The sequence below is a fragment of the Theropithecus gelada genome, chromosome 12 (assembly GCF_003255815.1).
Source record: "Theropithecus gelada isolate Dixy chromosome 12, Tgel_1.0, whole genome shotgun sequence".
In the NCBI taxonomy this organism is placed as follows: domain Eukaryota; kingdom Metazoa; phylum Chordata; class Mammalia; order Primates; family Cercopithecidae; genus Theropithecus; species Theropithecus gelada.
The window spans coordinates 90,695,924-90,718,023 of record NC_037680.1 but is presented as its reverse complement, the minus strand read 5'-3'; the positions used below and the strand labels follow the sequence as shown (position 1 = coordinate 90,718,023).

The following is a 22,100-nucleotide window of genomic DNA, read 5'->3' as shown; positions in this document are numbered from 1 at the left end:
CTAGAACTAGAAATAACATTTGACCCAGCAATTCCATTACTGCGTATATACCTAAAGTATTATAAATCATGCTACTATAAAGACGTATGTACACATATGTTAATTGCAGCACTATTCACAATAGCAAAAACTTGGAACCAACCCAAATGTCCATCAATAATAGACCGGATTAAGAAAATGTGGCACATATACACCATGGAATACTATGTAACCATAAAATAGGATGAGTTCATGTCCTTTGCAGGGACATGGATGAAGCTAGAAACCATCATTCTGAGCAAACTATCACAAGGACAGAAAATCAAACACTGCATGTTCTCACTCATAGGTGGGAGATGAACAACTTGGACACAGGGCAGGGAACATCACACACTGGGGCCTGCCAGGGGGTAGGGGTATGGGGGAGGGATAGCATTAGGAGAAATACCTAATGTAAATGACAAGCTGATGGATGCAGGAAACCAACATGGCACATGTTTACCTATGTGACAAACCTGCACATTGTGCACATGTACCCTAGACCTTGAAGTATAATAATAAAAGAAAATATTAGCTACTTTGACATTGGACACCTAAATCTCATATCTGTTATCTCGCCCTTTGAAATATGGGTAATTAATGTTATGTCTCTCTTTATTGGTGATTCAATACATCTAATTTGCTTATTTCCATATTTATTAAGTTTAATATTTAGAATGTAAAATGCTGTGTCTTTCGCAGTTATAATATTGCTTGCCAAAACAAAATGCCTGATTTACAAAGTATTATTCATTTCAGTTCCCATTTAATTTTTGTAGGGCATATGAAGCTATAAGCCACTTAATGGACTTCTAACATAAAACTATATTCTGTTTCATAATGAGTCCATAGTACTGAAATGTTTCCATACCCTGCTAGAAATAAAATATTCCTTGGTATCTAGAACTAATCTATAATACTTTCCAACTAATTGGCTCACTACAGAAAATTAGATGGAATATTTCTTACAAAAACCAATCTATTAAAATGTAATTTTGGTTGAGCCCATCATTAAAATGCCCAAGCCTGACAATGACACAACCATAATTTCAATTGGAGCAATCAACATTCCCTTAGTAGACATAATTTTTAGTGAGCATTTTTCCTCTTTCTAAAAGAATGATACTAGCATGATGGTAACAGAATTCTGACTATGCTATCATTGTGAAGTTAGATGTAAGTAATCCATCAGATATCTTTTATAGCTAATTGGAAAAGAAGTGGAATTTGGAATTAAGATTCTCACTCTACTGGGAACTTCCAGACAACCAAAGTGCTAGATAGAATTAAATCATAGAGTTTAAATGAACTTAAGAGGTCATCTATTTAGTCAAATCTCTTTCATCTGAGAATAGACTTAAATCATCCTTCCTTAATTACTATCTGAACCCTTTTAAACACATCCTCAATTAACTTGGCAACTGTCTTAATCCGTTTTCTGTTGCTATGACAGAAAACCACAAACTGGATAACTTTAAAGAAAATAAATTTATTTCTCACAGTTCTGGAGGCTGGGAAGTCCCAGAGCATGGCACCACCACTTTATGAGGACCTTTGTGCTGTGTCATCCCATACCAGAGGGTGAGAGGACAAAAGAGCAAGAGAGCAAAAGGATAGAACTTGCAGCTTCAACTTCTTTAAAAGACAACCCATTCAGGGGGGAGGGCACTACCCTCAAGACCTAAACATCTCCTATAAGGCTCCACCTCCAAACACTGTTGCATTGGGGATTAAGTTTGCAACACACAAACTTGGAGGAATACATTCAAACCATAGAAAACACAAAGGACTCTCCAACACTCTTCATTGTTGGTGAAATCATCCTTACATCTGAATGAATACCTCCAGTGGCAGATAAACATTTTTGTTTTGTCATCAGTTTATATGAAGAAGGACATATTTGAAACTTTTTCATGAGTACTTAAAAAGCTGTCAAATCAAGATTGTTCTGTTCTAAATCGGAGAAAATTTGTTTAACTGCTTTTTCTTCTCCAGGTTTTCTTACAGAAAAATTACAGAGCGATTATAGTTATTTTAATGATTTTGCATTAAAATTTTATGCAGTCTATAGCCCACCTATTTTTTTGAAGCCCAAATTGGACAAAAGGATCTTAAAAATGTGTTTGAGTAAAGTTGACTACAGTAGAATTCCTTGTCACTCCTGCCGTGACTTGGGGTGGGGGGATTGTGTGTGTGAATTTTAAAATTCTGCAACCCTGTATATCTATGGACTTTTCCTATTGTTTACAACTAATTTCTAAAGTTGTTCTTCTCACCCCATTAACTTACCATTTTAGCTTGGAAATTTGTTTAATAAAAATGAATTTGTATATATGAAGCATTAAAAACAATTTACTGGGAGAACTGAACTTACCCTGGGATCAAAAATGGCATCATTGATAGAATGCATGTGACCATAAAGTGACTGTTCACATATACCCTAGGAAGACAAAGCAGAAATAAAGTCAAATAAATTTCATTTGGAATGTAAAAAGGAATTCAAAAATGCTTTTAAGTTTTAAAGTAATTTTAGCCCCTCTCCCCAGAATTAATAATTCTCACCATAGAAAATATTAGCTTTTGCTATCAACTACTATTCAGAATCATATAGAACTAGAGTGGGGAGCACACTATAGTACTGGTATCTACACTGAAATTCTACTGTTGTTGCTTTTACTCCATTGAGCTGGTAGTAAACTCTCACTAAGTGGCTTTATTTCTCAATTAGCATAGCTTTCAAGCCCTGAGGCCAAGGACTATTAATAAATCCCTTATTAGAAAGCTGTTGTTTTCAGCACAGCATATCTACTGCTGCTGGGGGTAGACGGTGGGGGCTCTCTTTTTCTTTTTAAATTATAGAATCACATTTTAGCTCCTGAATTTTCACAGTTCAGCATTAACATCATTACATGTACAAAAATTTATAAAATATGTACAGTGGCATTTTTAAATATACAATAAGCATTTGTTTTGTGAAAAACAAACATCACATCTATTCATTCAATTTAACTTATCCAAATAATAGCTAAAATTAAAATTAATTACAAAAACATCCAAGCTTCAGTTTAAATGTTTCCATGAAAGATGGACCTATAACACATTATAATAGGGATCTAAGTATCTAAATGTGGGGCCTTTCATTTTGAACACCAATGTTCAAAGGGCGTTCTTTACTCTTGTAGGGAAATGACCCAAATTCTGTAGGAGAACAAGGGAAAGTCATAGGTGGATTATTGCTTGGAGAGTCTTGCTATGTGCTTGGAAATTCAGATTTCATTCAACGATTTGTTCATTCAACAAATATTTTTGAGCAATTAATATTTGTCAGCACAATTCTAGGTGCTTAGGATATGTCAACAAATAGACAAAGAACCTTATTCTCACAGACCTTATATTCTAGTGGGGGAGATGGGCATTTTGTTATAAAGGCATAAAATGTACTAGAAGATAGTAAGTCTGAAAAGAAAATGTCAGGCAAGGTTAGTAACAGTAGGAACTTTGGGATTTGGGAACTAAGGGAAATCACATTATCAAGTAGAGTTATCCAGTTTGACCTCACTCAGAAGATGAGGTTTGCATAAAGAATGAAAGTATAGTAAGGGAGTTAGCCAAGCAGACATCTGGAGGAAAAGTGTTCCAGGTAGAAAGAAAAACTAGAGCAAACATCCCCAAGTAGATGTTTGCCTCACACATTTCTGGAACAACAAGGAAGCCAGTGTGGCTGGAGAGAAGTCAGTCAGAAGAGTAGATTCACTGAAAAGTCTTTGCTCTCATTCACTACCTTGTATTTACTTAACCTTAAATCTTTGAAGGCTGGGAGAGATTACAGAAAAGACTGCAAAATGAGCTATAAAAGATAGATCATCATGATGCCCCTCACTGTTATTGGCCATTCATGGAGTATTTCTGAACCAAGCAAAGTTGGAAAGACTTTATCACTAAGCTCTACTTTGTCCTCATTATTGCCATTATACTTAGCAAGTTAACTTCCAAATATCAATTTAAAGAATCAATTCATGCTACGAATCTTTGTTCACAGAGTGTAAAATTTCCCCACATAAATTTAAATTTCACAAAAATAAATTGGAACACTTTGATACTCTCTCAGTATTCCAACCACCCTTGTTATTATGGTTTAGTATCTTGATGCTGTTATAACTTTAAACCAGTTATGCTAAGAACTTCAAATCATCCCAATTCCCAAAATAGAAATAAATTACTCACAAAGCCAAAAAGGCAAAGCACAAGATGTCATCGTTTTTTATATTATCTTAGTAACATTTTGGTTAATTTTGAGAGCTAATATACAGTGATGTAATATTAATACTTGTGTACTGAGTGCTAATATTTTTCAAAGATATAAATTAGCAAAATTGTCTTAAAATATTTTTTGTATTAATAAAAGTTTTGCATTTGGTCCTTTTCTAACTTGAGAATCTCTAAACTATTTGATTAATTGGTAAGAAAAAATGTAGTAGGTTTTTTTTTTTTTCCAAATTCTGAATGCCAAGTTTTAATTCAAAGTAGAATCTCTATGGCACTCTTGAAAAGCCCTGGAAATATGGGGTTATAAAGAAAATGCTGACGGACCACATTTGTGCTACTGTAACAAAACCTGACTCGAAGATAAATGTTTCATGAATTAAAAAATCTTAAAAAAGCTTAAAAAAGCTTTTCTACACAGCTTTGTTCCCAAGATAAAAACGAATCTCCTCTTTTTGTGGTACAGGGAATAGGAGGGTTACTAATATTCTAGTCTGCAAACAGCTTTAATCAAAAGCAATACTCAAACTGGGACATTAAAATTTGGAATCTCTTCTTTGATGAATTCTTGTCAGAAATGTTTTCTTTCAAAAAGAGAAAAAATAAAAAAGAAAGGAATTTACCAAAAAAAAAAAAAAAATCATGTGACCCAATATGCATTGCTCCAGCATCTGATGCTCTCAGACAGAGAAGCTGTGTGTAGTAATGATTTCTATCACTGGCCCTCGGGGTAGAAATGGCTGACTTAATTATTGGATCTGCCACCTAATAGCTGTGTGACCTTAAACAAATTGCTTCACTGTACTGGGCTTCAGTTGCCTGATATGTACAATAAGATAATGGCATTTAACCTATAGCTTCGTTAGGAGAATTAACTGAGATGATAATGCACAGGAAATGTTGGTATGTTGCCTAGCACAGAGTAAGGGCTTGAAAAATATTGGCTCTTAATATTTGTCATATACTATTGAAATGCTGAATATTTTCCAGTTGACATCTCTGCCCTTACTTCTCCACTGCGCTCCAACTTTGAATGTCTATTTGCCTTCTTAAAGTGCTCTTGGGGACATGGGCGCTGTTTTTTCTGTTGCCCTCAGATTCATTCGCCACATGGCTCTGCCCTGCCCTATGCCAGGCTCTCTACTAACTACATTGCCTAGGTTCTTAGGACCTCTGGGTCTGGTTGGGTTCCGCCAGACAGAAGCACCTGTAGGATATGGACGAGCAGAAAGAGAGAGAGAATGGATAAACTGCCACTTCTGCTACCTCCTGTTCAGCTGTGATTATGTCAGTGGCCCTATTCTCTACCAAATTCCACAGCTCCTGTATCCTTTCTCATGGCCACTTGCACACTGCATCCAATAATGCTTTCCTTCCACTCCCCTTTCAGACCTAGTGGTAGTGGGCAGTGATGATTTCCAATTGTTGGGAGTCCCTGGCTGCTGTGCTAGCTCCCTTAATGGCACCCATACCTCTGTAAACATTAAACTTGAGCTTACTCTGTGAGTCCCCTCTTTCTTGCTGGTGACCTGTCTGATGCAGCATGTCAGACATAATAAGCAAAAGAAGACTTGTTGATTTACGACTTCCCAACTGTCTATTTTGATCCTCATGAAATCTTTATACATATAAATGGCATCACCAGCTGCTTAAACAAACAAAGGCAACCAAAAACCTGGGAATCAGAATACCTCTCTTTCTTTCCCCACTCCGGCTCCAACCCTTATCTACTACAAGTCTTTCTACAAAATATAGCCCTACTCTGCTCAGCTTCATCCCTTGCCACTAACACCACTCTGGGGGCGGGCTATCATCCTACAGACCCTGACTGTGGCAGGAGCCTCCCTCTCCCATACCACCCCACTCCCAGTCATCCCTTTCACCGCCACTAGAGCAACCAACAAAAGCTGAATCAGACCATGTCATGCTCCTGCATACAGCCAACCAAGAAATCATCATTGCACTAAAAAAATTACAAACTCTTTGCCTATGCCCTAATGCCCTATATTGTTTGGCTCTTGTCTCTGTATCTGACCTCATCCTTCACCACTCTTCCTTCTCTTTCACTGTGTTCCTCAAATAGTTTCATATTTCTTCATGGTCAGGGCTTTCTAAGCAGAGTTCTGGCACCTGAGTTAAAGAATGACTGAGTAGCAACCCTAAAGATACAGACCCTTGGAGAGATACAGGGACATCTCACCCTGAGACATTCCTTCACATCCAAGGGTTGCAAGCCCAGATGCTTTCCTTCATTTTAGGAAGATTTGTTTAGATTTCAGAGCAAAGGTTTCTTTACTGTTCTCTCTCTCTCTCTCTGTTTCCCTCTCTCCCTCCAACCCCCACTCCCCAGAGGGAAGAAGGAAAATTGAATTTCGTGGTTTGGGGTTTCCTTTCTAGTGGTCCATAACCCCTTTCCTCCTGGACCCACAAAGTATACCCAGTTCTCACTCAGCCCTGCTGCCCCCCACATAAGGAATTGAGGAATAGAAAGTAAATAGTCTTCTCTGTGAGTAAATGGTTTGATATCTGATCCAGAAACCTCCTTTGTACTGTCAGGATAACTAAGTACAGATAGATATAAGAACATATAGCTGTAACACTGGCCCTCCTGTTTGCTAACGGCCCGGAATGCTCCCGCCTTTGTGCTTTCTGTTTCCTCTCTTGCAGATGTTCTCATCTAGATATACACATGTCCTTATCCTTCCCATGCTGCTTTCAATTCAAACACAACCTTTTTCATGCTGTCTGAGATCTAATTTCCTGACCTCTCTCTTACAACCAGTCATTAGAGGCACAGAAACTGTTTCATGAAGCGCTTTTATTTTTCCTTTTGGGCACACAGCCAGACTAGAGGTCAGGTGTGGCCATGTGACCGAGTTCTGCTCAGTGAAATGTAGCTGCTACAGGTAGTTAGGCAGGAGCTGGGCAGGAGAAGCCTCTCCCATCACCCACTAGAAATGTTGGGTGATGGTTCCGTGATATTGCCTCTCTAAAAATGATATTTAACCTATTAGCCAGAGAGAGAGAGACAATCTCCTGATGGTCCACACTTGTTAACATTAAAGTGTTCATTGAATGCAGGCCCCAGGGAGAAGTAGCTTCTTGGGCATGTGTGTTAAGAGACAAAACAGTGAAGTATGACATTCTGGGGACACACACCACTGGAGAAAGGAAAAAGCCTCAGACAGGCATGCACATACCTCCCTAAACACACTGCATGCCTGTGCTCAATTCCAAAGGGTAAAGAAAGCACTGCGCATGCGGGAAGCCCACCCTACGAGAAGAATCATGGGAAAGAGGTAAGCCTATAAAGTCCTAGCATCAAGGTTAAAGTCCTCCCTTTTTTGCTCTCTTTTCTTCCTTGATCTTTCAGGAACCCGCTTGGGTCTCTTCCAAACGAATTTTCCTTTCTTTCCTGTTCTAAAGCCTTTTAAAATAAACTCCTATTCCTGCTCTGGAACTTGCCTCAGTCTCTTTTTCTGCTTTATGCCCCTCAGTCGAATCCTTTCTTCTGAGGAGGCAAAGGCTGAAGTTGATCCAGACACCTACGGATTCGCCGTTGGTACCTTAGGGTAACTTGGATCTCTTCCATTGCTAACACAGGCAGTTGTGAAGTAAGTCCAACACAGGCCTGGCCCTTAAAAAATATCCCCCATAATCTGCCAAACTCCTTATTTTCCCTTCTTTGCCGGCTGTATGCAGAAGGGCTCTAGATGATGAGGCAGCATAAACTTGAAGGAACCTGGGTTTCTCAACCACCACAAGGAGAAAAGCTGCCATTCAGGACCTTGCAATTGGGTAGTCCATGAATGAGAACTGAGCTTCCACTGTGTCACATCCTTGATATTTCAGGGTTCAACTATATTCCCAGATGCCAATACTTGACAAATGGGTCACCCCATTTTGTTTCCTTCATATCAGTCCTTGTTAACAAAATTATTTCATGAATTTCTCTCCCTGTTTATTGTCGTCTCCTGCCTCTAGAATTACGCTCCACAAGAGAAACTCATCTCCTTCATCTTATCATCCCCAAGGCCTAAGACAGCTCTGGTAAGATACGATAAACTTATTGAATGAAAAAGTAAGCATAATTGCATGGAGATTATAAATGAAATTGCAAAAAAGAAAAAAAAAAAAAAAACCTCACCCTCACTAGATATGCTTTATTATTGGACAAATAGCTTAGTCTTCTCAATATTTATTTTTATCCTGATCAGTCATGACACAAAATGCGTGCACTGTCTTATTCCCCAACACCTTTGCTTCAATGTAGTTCTAACCCAGGAGCGTATTCACCCATTGACTTTTCCATTGCCTATTAACATTTTAAACAGCTACAGGGAAATGGTGATTCCTGGTGGAGAATGCAGCTTTACATTCATTAACTGTTTATTACATACCTAAAGCATTATGCTAAGTGTTTGACAGTTGTTATCATATTTAATCCTCAAAGCAATGCTAGGAGATAGGTGCTATTGTAATTCACATTCTAGAGATGAAAACAGTGGCATTTAATCCACAAATAAAAAGTGCCAGAGCCGTGACACTAACCCAGTTTTGTCTGATTCCAAAGTCCCTTAGCCCTTTATGTGCAAGAAGATGGAGTGAGTGAGGCCATTTGCCAAATCTTTCCAATATTCCTCCTTTCTGGGTAGATGTGCACTTCCTAACCCTCCATGGGCTTATGAGAGACCATACAATGAGCTCTGGTTTAAGAGTGGTAAGTGGAAATGACGTGGAATACTCCTCTGGGGTTCTCCCCAACTCCACATTTTCAGCAGTTAACAATAGGTGCAAATGCCCTCTAGGAGTCCCTTTTCCCCCTGGCAGAAACAAACAACATTCAAAGTCATGGCTGAGAGATCTGCCTGGATCCCTGGGAAGATGAGCAGGAATCCCCTCACACCTACCTTCCAACCCATGAAGGACACAGAACTGAAGCAAGATATACATGTTGTGAGATTTGGAGGTTGTTTGTTACTGTAACACAAGCTAGCCTAGCCTGACTGACCATGAACCCTATGTATAAAGATTACTCTTGTTCCCTCAAAATAGTAAAAGTCTTTTAAGTGTCAATAGTGTCATGTGAAAATTTGAAAAAAAATTAAATAATACTTATCAAAAGTCATATTTAAGACCAAAAAACCTTTAAAAACTCTTAAAAATTAGACCAAAATTAAATCATAAAATAAGTAGCTAAGCACATCATCACTAAAATCATTAAAGTGCTAATGCTTACAAATGTCCTTTCTCATTGTAATGACTTACTTAATCAATGAATTTCATATGCTTTTGAAAACAATTTAAGACAAAAATATGAAGTGAGTCCACTTGACGCATTTTTTGTTTCTCCAAGGCTAGATTTTAAAATGCCTTTCTACCATAAAGACACATGCACACATATGTTCACTGCAGCACTATTAATAATAGCAATGACATGAAATCAGTCTAAATTCCCATCAATGGTAGACTGGATGAAGAATAAAACTGCTACATATACACCATTAATACCATTCAGGCATAAAAAACAATGAGATCATGTTCTTTGCAGGCCCATGGATAGAGTTGGAGGTTATTATCTTACGTGAACTAACATAGCAACAAGGAACAGAAAACAAAATACCACATGTTTTGGTATTTAAGTGGGAGCTAAACTTTGAGTACACATAGACCCAAAGAAGGGAACACGAGACATTCGGGGCCCACATGAGGGTGGAAGGTGGGAGAAGGATGAGTATTGAAAAACCACTTATCAGGTACTATGTTTATTACATGGGTCTTGAAATAATCTGTACACCAAATCTCCATGACATGCAATTTACCTATATAATAAACCTGCACATGTACTCCTGAACCTAAAAGTTAAACAATATAAAATAAATTAAATGTCAGAGAAAACAAAAAAACTGCCTTTTTGATATGTTAAATCAATTTTAATATTAGTGATTTTATTAGTCCATTTTCACACTGCTATAAAGCAATACCTGAGACTGGGTAATTTATAAACAAAAGAGGTTTAATTGACTCCCAGTTCAGTTCCCGTGGAAGCCTCAGGAAACTTACAATCATGGCAGAAGGGGAAGCAGGCATGTCTTACATGGCAGCAGGCAAGAGAGAAGTGCAAGCAGGGAAAATGCCAGATGCTTATAAAACCATCAGATCTCGTGAGAACTCATAATCATGAGAACAGCATGGGGGACACTGCCCCCACAATCCAATCACTTCCCCTCAACACATGGGGATTATGAGGATTGCAATTTGAGAGATTTGAGTGGAGACACAGAGCCTAAGCATATCAGTGACATATAATTTACATACACTAAAATGCACAAATCTTAGGGGCTTACCTCAATACATTTTTATCTGTGCATATATCTGTGTAATTTTTTATTCAGATTGCGATATGAAATGTTTCCAGTATTCCAAAACATTCCCTCATGCCCTTCTTAGTAAAAACATCCCTACAATTTTTATTAACTATATTTTATTGAGAAAATAAATATAAAAATATGGTTGTAAAGTCAAATATTACAAAACACTATTCAATGAAAAGTTAGTCTCCCATTTTAGGCCACCTCCAGAGGCAACTTCCATAAATCATGTTTGTTGTATATTTCATGAACTAGTCCGTATATATACAATCACCTTTCTTCACTGTCTCGTGTGTCTACCTCAGTTCATATAAATGAAACCATAATATATATGCATTTTATTATTACTGTGGTGGTTAAGAATGTGATATTTGAGTGAAGTTGCAGAGTTTAAAACTCAGCTTATTGGAAAACTATTGATACTATCTCTTATTTGCATAAACACTATACTAAATACTTTGCATATAGCAATTCTTTTAATCTCTACCATAGGAAATTGGAAATATTTTAAATCTCCATTTACAGTGGGAGAAATTTATGTAAAGCAATTAACATAATGCCTATGCAAGTAAGAGATAGTATTATTTATAGATTAATCTGTAGCTTTTTCTCTATTCCTTGTTATACTTACTAATTTTTGTTCGCTGCTGAGAATTTTAAAAGTCACCACTCTCCCAGGAAAAGACTCAGTGTTCTCCATCCATGGTCACAAACACCAGAACTAGTTATAAACTCATCTAATCAATTAGCAACAGTGCTATAGCCCTGCTTACAAGTAAACAATCAGAGCGGATTTTAAACCTATCTAACTGATCAATGAGAACTAACTTCAGTGAACATTCCTGTAAAAGCCAAATAGCAACAGATGCGACTTGAAAGTCAGCCAACTGGCTCAGGATGCACTACAGTGAACATGTTTCTAACGCTATTATCAACTTTATTCTACTTCTGTAACTGGCAAAAAACAAGTCTCACTGACCAACACAAGCTACTTTTCTAAGACTGACTTCAACCAACTCCTGCCTCTGTAACCAACACAATCCAAAGTAAACTCTTCACAAAAACTGGATATAAAATCAGCAATTGGATTTGCTCAATGGGTAGCTCTGACCAGTATAACTCTTCCACACTTAAGTGTATTATCCATTCAACTTTTTGGTTTCAGATATAGAGTGGTGTTCTCATCCTTAGACACAATTAAGTTTATACTAGTTTGCTAAAGCTACCGTAACAAAGTGCCACAGACTGGGTGACTTAAACGAAAGGGATTTATTCCCTCACAGTTGTAGAGGCTAGAAGTCCAAGCTCAAGGTGTAGGCAGGGTTGGCTTCATTATGAGTCCTTCCGCTTGGTTTGTAGATGGCTGTCATGTCCCTGTAAGTTCATATAGCCTTTCACCTGTGTCTATCTGTGTCCTAATCTCTTTATGAGGACACCAGTCATATTGGATTTGGTGACTTCATTTAACTTTAATTATCTCTTTATAGACCTTATCTCCAAATACAGTGACCTTCCAAGACACTGTGGATTAAGACATCAACATTTAGATTTAAGGGGACACAATTCAACCCCTTGCAAAGAGCTACAGATATCTTTATTTCACTACTCATAAAATGTCTTAGCAATACAATAGCCATTGGAGCACTAACTGGCTGCAAAAGGTAATGCATATAAGCCCAAAATTACCTTTTTGGGCTTATATGCAGTCTCAAAATGAAAAGTTGTATATTTTACATATTTGAATATATATCTAAACAGACTTGGATATTATACAAGCATATAATGTAATGATTAAAAGCGCAGTGTCTGAAGTGAAACTACTTGGGTCTGAATTTGGGCTTTGCTGCCTACTGCGTCCTTGGAACACTCTAAGCCTCAGTTTTCTCATCTGTAAAATATAAATAATATAGTATCTACATGATAGTGCCATTCTGAGGATTTAACAAATTAATTGGTGTAAAGTTCTTTGATTGCTGCCAGGGACAAAGTAAGTACTCAATAAATGTTAACACTTTCATAGTCATAATATGCAGATTGCAAGCTCTATGATAGCAGAGATGACGTTTAGTGCACTGTCTTTATCACTTCATAATTATAACCACAACGATGAATTAGCACGTGGGAAGTATTTAATACATATTTTTAAATTAATGCACACACATACACACACACACACACACACGTTGCAAGTTTGGTAAATGCACCCTTCACCAGCTTTCCTTTCCTAACCACATGACCTCCACCTTTTCAAGGTAATTCAAGCAAAAGGGCCAGGATTTTTGATGTTATAAAAGGACCCTCATGGAAAAAAACTCTTAAGAAATGGAGCCCTAATAATGGAATGCCACAACCATCTGACAGCTGCACAGCATAAAGTTTTGTGCACTGTTGCGTTCCTGTCCACAGAACCTTCTGTACTTAGCCACTCTGAGTGCACCTGCCAGCCCCTCACATCACAACACAGAGGCAGCATTCTTGTGTATATTTTTACAAAATAACTTCTCTAAATAAAACATTGAAGATAAAAAGATAAATTATATTATGCCATTGTGCCCCCTATTTAATTTCAAATTCTGTGACCAGTCAAAAGTACTATTAAAGATGAGAAAGCAAATTGTATCCAAGAGCGAACAGAATTAAAGTTTATGCCAACTGCGAGAAAAAAATTCTCCTACTCATCACCTACTAGATGCTGCTTGTCTCTATTACAGCTAGTACCTTAGTTTTCAAGTTTAAAAATTAATGTCAAAAGAATTTTATAAGATCTTTTTTTTATTTGAACAAGGTAAACCATTTTAATACAATAGAACAATTTATATAACATTTCATATATTCTGGAAATTCTTAAAAACATATTTGTGAAAAAATTCTTTGGAATTTTAACCTTATGGGTTTACAGGTTGTTAAAAAATATACTCCATTATTCTTACTGAAATGATCTCACTGGCATATAAATTAGAAACAGAGTAATCATTAACAAAGCTCCTAGTTTTTGTTATTTCATGTAAATAACTAACCATGTCTGTGAAAGATTGATTGCAGCTTTTAAAATGTTTGCTGAATCCTTGTGTAATTAAGATGAGTTAAATATGCAAATCAAGTCTAATTAGCTTCATTTATTAATGTTACTTTGCCTTGCCTCTACAAAATTTTTACTGTGGATCTGCTTTAGCACGTAGTATTTTTTATTTCTTTGTTCTAGGTTGAATTGCTGAAGAAACCAGCTGTTTTTCAGAAAGAGAAAAAGCTTTCATGCAGGGTTCTTCATTTAGAAGTGAGGGTTTAAAAAAATGCTCCCAGCAGCATAAGAATGGACTAAAATGCAATTATATACATATGTGTATTGCAATATATATATTCCAATCACCTTACATTAGACTATATTTAATGAATTTCATTTCACTGAAGTAGCAAACCCTGCAGGGATTTCTTTTGATGAAAATGAGCCTTTGTCACAATATATCCAACACAGTGATTGGGTGGAACAGAGTAAAACAGGCAGCATCGAATGAACCAAAGTACTTGGCCGAATTATATTTTCCTTGAAAAAAATTCTACACTTTTTTGCATGCAAAACCAACCTCTGTGTGTAAAACTACCAGCATCATAAAATTCACTGGAAATAATGCAAATGAAATATAGTATAATGGTCAGAGGGAAACACTAATATACTAATATAAACAAATATTAAAGTTCAGAGTCAATCTCACTTGCTCCTGGTAAGCCAAAGAGAGTAAGAATCAAATCTCAGAGCAAATACAGTCTAAACTTAAATACATTTTTCTGTTATATATTCAATTAATTATTCTCACCATTACATTCTATAATTCAATTTTCCCAAATTCAGAAAATTGCTTTACATTATTATTGACTTTACTGCCTGCTTTAGGATATATATACTATTATTATTTTTATTAGTTTTTTTCCCCCTGTGGAAACAGTCATTTTTTCGAGGTTTCTGAGGGGTTATAAATATTTTATTGTGGTTGAAAAGCACAAGAGATGTACTGTCTTAACAAATGTTTAACTCTGCTGCATATTATTTACCAAAAATACAATGTTGTACAACAAATCTCCAACTTTTTCATCTTGCATAACTGAAACTTTACACACATTAAGGATCTATATTTTATATGATAGTGTTTGCTTCCCAAATTATGAAGGCAATACAAGTTTTCATTTTTTTCTATAATACATTAATTGTTAAGATCATTGGTAAAGCAGGATGAAAATATGTATTCAGAAAGGAAAAACCCTGAAATGTAAAATAGTCTCAGTTTTATAATGGGTGGCTTTCCTTCACTCAAAAAACATTTCTTTAAAATTAACTAAGTGTCAAATACAGTACTAGAGCTAATAGCATATTTAAATCCAAAGTTTGAGCTAAGTCTGACAACAATCTAGTCCACATTCCAAAGAGAGCACCAGTCACCATGTATGAAAGACACGTGTGATGAATTTGAAGCTCTTCTTCTATGTGGAGCATATGAAAGAGTTAGTAGTTGAACTGGAGAAAGGGTTTCTGGAGGGGGTTTCTGTGTGTGTCTGCTTTCTCTGCTAGATGTGATGAGCTAGGGAAAAAGATAAAAAAACAACCTGCCAGAAAGACACAATTGTCAAGAGGTGAATTTCACATGGGAGATCCCCAGCAATGTAGGGACTTCGATAAACGCCACGAATCCTAAGTCAAAAGAACAAAGCTGGAGGCATCACACTACCTGACTTCAAACTATACTACAAGGCTACAGTAACCAAAACAGCATGGTACTGGTACCAAAACAGAGATATAGACCAATGGAACAGAACAGAGTCCTCAGAAATAATACCACACATCTACAGCCATCTGATCTTTGACAAACCTGAGAGAAACAAGAAATGGGGAAAGGATTCCCTATTTAATAAATGGTGCTAGGAAAATTGGCTAGCCATAAGTAGAAAGCTGAAACTGGATCCTTTCCTTACTCCTTATACGAAAATTAATTCAAGATGGGTTAGAGACTTAAATGTTAGACCTAATACCATAAAAATCCTAGAGGAAAACCTAGGTAGTACCATTCAGGACATAGGCATGGGCAAAGACTTCATGTCTAAAACACCAAAAGCAACAGCAGCAAAAGCCAAAATTGACAAATGGGATCTAATTAAACCAAAGAGCTTCTGCACAGCAAAAGAAACTACCATCAGAGTGAACAGGCAACCTACAGAATGGGAGAAAATTTTTGCAATCCACTCATCTGACAAAGGGCTAATATCCAGAACCTACAAAGAACTCAAACAAATTTACAAGAAAAAAACAAACAACCCCATCAAAAAGTCGGCAAAGGATATGAACAGACATTTCTCAAAAGAAGACATTCATACAGCCAACAGACACATGAAAAAATGCTCATCATCACTGGCCATCAGAGAAATGCAAATCAAAACCACAATGAGATACCATCTCACAGCAGTTAGAATGGCAATCATTAAAAAGTCAGGAAACAACAGGTGCTGGAGAGGATGTGGAGAAATAGGAACACTTTTACACTGTTGGTGGGATTGTAAACTAGTTCAACCATTATGGAAAACAGTATGGCGATTCCTCAAGGATCTAGAACTAGATGTACCATATGACCCAGCCATCCCATTACTGGGGATATACCCAAAGGATTATAAATTATGCTGCTATAAAGACACATGCACACGTATGTTTATTGCAGCACTATTCACAATAGCAAAGACTTGGAATCAACCCAAATGTCCATCAGTGACAGATTGGATTAAGAAAATGTGGCACATATACACCATGGAATACTATGCAGCCATAAAAAAGGATGAGTTTATGTCCTTTGTAGGGACATGGATGCAGCTGGAAACCATCATTCTTAGCAAACTATCACAAGAACTGAAAACCAAACACCGCATGTTCTCACTCATAGGTGGGAACTGAACAATGAGATCACTTGGACTCAGGAAGGGGAACATCACACACCGGGGCCTATCATGGGGAGGGGGGAGGGGGGAGGGATTGCATTGGGAGTTATACCTGATGTAAATGACGAGTTGATGGGTGCAGCACACCAACATGGCACAAGTATACATATGTAACAAACCTGCACGTTATGCACATGTACCCTACAACTTAAAGTATAATAATAATAAATAAATTAAAAAAAATAAATAAAAAAATTAAAAAAATAAAAATTAAAAAAAAGAGAAAATATGGTTACTTTACAAAGTGCTGAACTAGATTTCCAATGTGCTAAGAACTTTCGATTTCCACCTCATCATCCTCCCCACACTCCAACCCTGATGATTCTGAAACCATCATTAAGCAAATGAGGGAACTTAGAAAGTCCTAAAGAAGTCCTCCTACATGCAGCCCCTCCCCAAGTCCTCTCACAAGTCTCACACAGTTGGCCCCAGCCTGACGGTCTAGAAACCTGTCACCTAAATTAGATCCAGGTGTGGATGATGCACCTGGGCCGTAGTTTAAGTATAGCTCCGTAAATTCCATTCCTCTCCATCTGTAGATCTGTGAAATTAAAATAGACAAATATCTACCCCCATGGTACCAAATATACATTGTTGGGCAGGCACAGGATAACCACTGTATACATTCCAGTTCTAAAAGGAGGAAAATGAAGGCATAAAAGGGTCATTAGTCCATTACAATTCTAAAATTCAGCCATATAAACTGTATGTGTTCTGTGATTAGGTCTCAAGGCCTGGGAATAATTCTTTATGATTCTGCAGTTCTGCTCCACTGTAAATTAGAACGTAAAGCATACCCTGGGTACAGATGTTGTAGAACAGTAATTGTCAAAGTTTAGGGTGCCTAAGAACCAGGCAGAAAGCTTGTTTATAATGCATATTTTTACAGAAAAAAGATTCTTGAGGCTCCACTTAAAGAGGTTCTGAGTCTGCAATCCCAGCACTTTGGGAGGCTGAGACGGGCGGATCACGAGGTCAGGAGATCGAGACCATCTTGGCTAACACGGTGAAACCCCATCTCTACTAAAAACACACAAAAAAATTAGCCGGGCATCATGGTGGGTGCCTGTAGTCCCAGCTGGTCGGGAGACTGAGGCAGGAGAATGGTGTGAACCCCAGGAGGCGGAGGTTGCAGTGAGCTGAGATCGCGCCACCGCACTCTAGCCTGGGTGACTGAGCAAGACTCCGTCTCAAAAACAAAAACAAAAAAAAAAAAAAAAAAAGAGGTTCTGAGTCTATGTACACATGAGTTTCAGGAATTTGTATTTTAATTAACATGCCCCGTTATTCTGACATATACTTTGAGAAAAAATGATCCACTGCAGTGCTTCTCAAATTTTAATGTTAATATTAATATAAATGCTCTAGAGATCTTATTAAAATACAGATTCCAATTCAGTGGGTCTGGGGTAAGCCAATGCTGTGCAAGAAACAAGTTTTTCTTGTTTTCTGAAATCAAACATTCTCATTTGTAGCATTTGCAAACTGCCATGGTGTAATATTCCCTCCGTAGACAATTTCAAGCTACCAACTCAATGTCACTGAACTCTGATTTGGGAAGAGTTGTGCATATTCTGCTTTCACAAATCAGTGTGAACCAGCTCCAACACACCACTGCATGGAGCCCAAGATTTTGAATTTCTCATAAGCCCCAAGGTGATTTGGATGTTCCTGGTGCACAGACCACATCTTAAATAATAATGATCCAGTAGAGAAACATAGAATGCTCCTGGTGAGGTGATGTTTAAGATGAGATATAGACACGAAAAGGTAAGTTAGTTGGGCAAAGTCATGGGATAGAGGAAAAAGATTCGAACAGAGAGTGACCCTAGAGCGTGCCATTTGTGTATTGTTCATGAATGCTTCGGTATTACAATGGCAGAGTTAATTTGTTGAGACAAAGATCATAGGCCTGCAAAACTAGGCTTTTATAAAAAAAAGTTTGGTGAATTCTGCACTAGAGCATTAAGTTAATAGCTATACTCTCTTACCAACTACAAAATGTTTTAATCATTATGCTGTGCTATATGGCTTTAAAAAAACCCCACACATATACATGTACAAACATCAACCCATAGACACGCATGCACAAGCACACAATCACGTACACAGACACACATACATGGACACACAACACACACATATACATATACACACATATATACACACACACACCCACAAAACCAATAATATAGATAATCCAGTTATTTTAATCAAGTGAAATATATATATACGTTAGAATGATAGAGGAGATTAAATAAAATGTATAGAAGGAATAGCATATAAAAAAAGAAAATACAAGCATTACTATGGCAATAAATCTGAAAATCTAGAGCAAATAGATTACTTCCTAAGAAAATACAAATAACCCCAATTAATTGATGAATTATTATATCACTGTTGAAGAAAAACCACATCATTTATTCCAAAACATATAATTTAAGATACAACTATTTTATATACATATATAATTACTAACTAGATAGCTGAAAGTGTTAAAAGACAGCCTTAAAGGATCAGAGAGGTGGTAGCTGTACCAAGCAACTACAATACCTAGGGAAGAGGGGTCAAATAAAAGTTTGAGTTATTAAATCTTAAAAGACTTACATGAAGGGCTTAAACTCAAACCTCTAAAATGAGATGCTCCTCGGGTGCTGTTAGTATCTCTGAAGAGGGTGCAATGAGGATGGTTCTATGAGTTTGAAAAAAATTCAAATTGATTTAGCTGCTGCCATAAAAAGAGCTGCTGGGATGAAGAATCAAGCCACAGGAGTCCACCAGAGGCACACAGCAAGTAGACAAGGAGTACATAGAAAAGGCCAGATCCTGGCTTCCTCCTCCAGCCTTGCCATCTCCCTTAGCTCCCGTTGTGGCCAGAGCTCAACATGGACCCCACTGGTAAACAGAAATGGAAATTGCAATTTCAGCCCCAGGATCACAGAGCTGAGTTTAGAAGGTTGGGTATGAAACTGACAGGCAGTAAGTTAATAATTGGCATAAGTATAAAATATGAATAAGTTAATTATCAAAATTTTAAATAAAGCTTTTCCATGGCAAAAGATACAATAAATAAGACAACAGGAAAAAAATTGATTTGTTAAAATTTTGCAATGCAGATGACAGATAAACAGATAAAGGGATATATATATATATATTCACAGTAACATAGACAAAGGATATGAATAGGCCACTCACATAAAAGGAAATATAAATGGACAATAAATGTATGAAAAGATTTTCAAACTCACTAGTCAGTGAAATGCAAAATAAAGTGACAACTACCAATTCGCCTGCTGTTGGCAGTCATGTGGGGAAGAGAGTACTTTCATTTACTCATGATAGAAATGTGAATTGTCACAGGCTTTTTGAAAAGCAATTTGGTAACATCTATTAACATTTAAAATGATGTGTTCCTTAACCTTGCAATAAAAGCAGCATGTGTAAATTTATATCTGAGTATGTTTTTGCAGCACCGTTTATGGTGGCAAAAACCTGGAAATGAAGTGACTGCTCATCAAGAAAATAATTTTGACATAAACTCTTATTCCTTTACCTACCACATAGACAATAAAATAATAAAATAGAATCCTATTGGTTGATTTTGAGTTATTTCTATCAGATACATTTGAACGAGGAAAGCAAAATGCACAGAAGTGGGTATTGTATTGTACAAACAATGACCAAAGAACCTAGTCTGCGAGTGTGTTTGTGGGATTTCTGCTGTTGTTCTTGGAAATGTTTTTTGCTTTCTGTTGAATTTGGAGGTACAGTTGGATTAACAATAATATTTCATAAAACACATTATGATCAGGTTGTTAATATGTTCCTTAGAGTGGATAAAGGGAAGAAGATAGGAATTGTAGGAAACAGGAGATTCCAAGCATACAGGAACCTATTTCTGTAAAATGATTTCTATGTGTGTACAGACATATTTAAAAGCATAAGTAAATTAGAAAACAAGGGAGAATATCCAATACTTATGGTATATTGCTAAGTAATGCAAGCAAGTTATAGACTAATGTGTATAGTAAGATTCTATCTCATTAAAACAAATAAACATTGTAGCAATAATTGCATACACTGAAAAAGTGTTTACTATATGCCAGGCATGGTTCTAACAGCTTTGTAAACACGTTACTAATTGAAAGCTTCTCAGTACACTGTTATGCAGGTATATATAGCAAGTTAGTGTGTACACTGAGAAAGACCCAGCATAAAGTCACACAGGACTCTGGTGCCAAATCATGAGTATTTGTTTGAATACTGGCTCTGTTTCCGACCAGCTGTGTGAGTTTCCCAGCTTGGGTACATTGCTAAATATCTTCATACTTCAGTGTTTCCATCTGCAAAATGGGGTGGTATTAGTAGTTTTATTACAGATTTTTGAGAAATAAATGAAATAAAAATGTAAAATGCTTAGAACAAATGTCTGGATATAATAAGTACTCAATAAATATCAGCTATTATTATTATGAACAAGGAAAAAGGAATGGAATAATTTATACACATGTTGTTAATTAGCACTAGTTAGCTCAGTGGGACTGAAGTAGAGAATAGAGGGAAAAACTTGGATTTTGTTTTTATGTATCACATATTTCCTTTTTCTATTTTTATCATATATGAAACATTTAATTGTAGCCAACATTTTATGACCTCCAGACAGACTTAAACTCAGAAACTAAACCAAAAGTAATAATCTAGTATGGCAAGATTTTTGATTGTTCATTTATTTGTTCTCATTTTTTGTTTATTCATCTCATCAACAGATATTTATAGAATGCCTTTAAGGCACTCTACAGGCCCTGTGGATATATGAGTATATATTTTTACTCTCAAAGGACTCAAAGACTAATGAAGAAGAAACAGACTTTGATAACATCTCTGCAAATAATTACTGAGATAAACACTAAGAAAGTAAAATTAGGATATTAGAAACAATGTTACACAGGGTTTGGAACTCATGCAAAGCTTTAGTAAGAAAATTATATTTGAGCTGAGATCTGCATAAGAAGGAATAAAGTATGCAAAGAACATTGGGGTTGAGGGGAATATTTTATGTACAAGCAACATCTGGTGCTAAAGCCATGTCACACTAGCCCATTGTTTTATTTGGTTGGTTTATTGATTCTATCTTCTGCTTGGATCAGTTCATATTATACTCTTTTTTTCTTTGACCCTTGACACTGTGATTGAACGGTTTTAATGAAATACAGTGAGGGTGCTTCTCTCTGAGGCACTACATCTGATCATCACAGTCTACTTTCCGGTAGTGGTTGCTTTTGAAAGACTTGTTGAGCTTCTCAGAGTTTGTGAAGAAATTGAATATTGCTGTTATTTCATCTTTTTTTAGTGTTTAAAATTATTTGTAGATAATTATTTATTTTAAAAGTCTTTCTTCTACTTGTTCTTATTATCATTCTTCTTTTTCTTCATCTTTATCTTCTTCTTCCATTTCCTTCTTTGTTTATTCTTCTT

General features: G+C 36.6%; 1 protein-coding gene across 3 annotated transcripts in view; it reads right to left on the bottom strand.

Moving 5' to 3' along the window:
• Positions 1 to 22,100, bottom strand: part of SPAG16 (sperm associated antigen 16) — a 1,132,640-nt gene that overhangs the window by 312,575 nt on the left and 797,965 nt on the right. For all 3 annotated transcript variants that reach the window (XM_025405273.1, XM_025405272.1, XM_025405275.1), the window contains one exon: positions 2,393 to 2,458. In XM_025405273.1, coding sequence (XP_025261058.1) covers positions 2,393 to 2,458 — 66 coding nt within the window. The remainder of the gene's footprint in view (positions 1 to 2,392; positions 2,459 to 22,100) is intronic.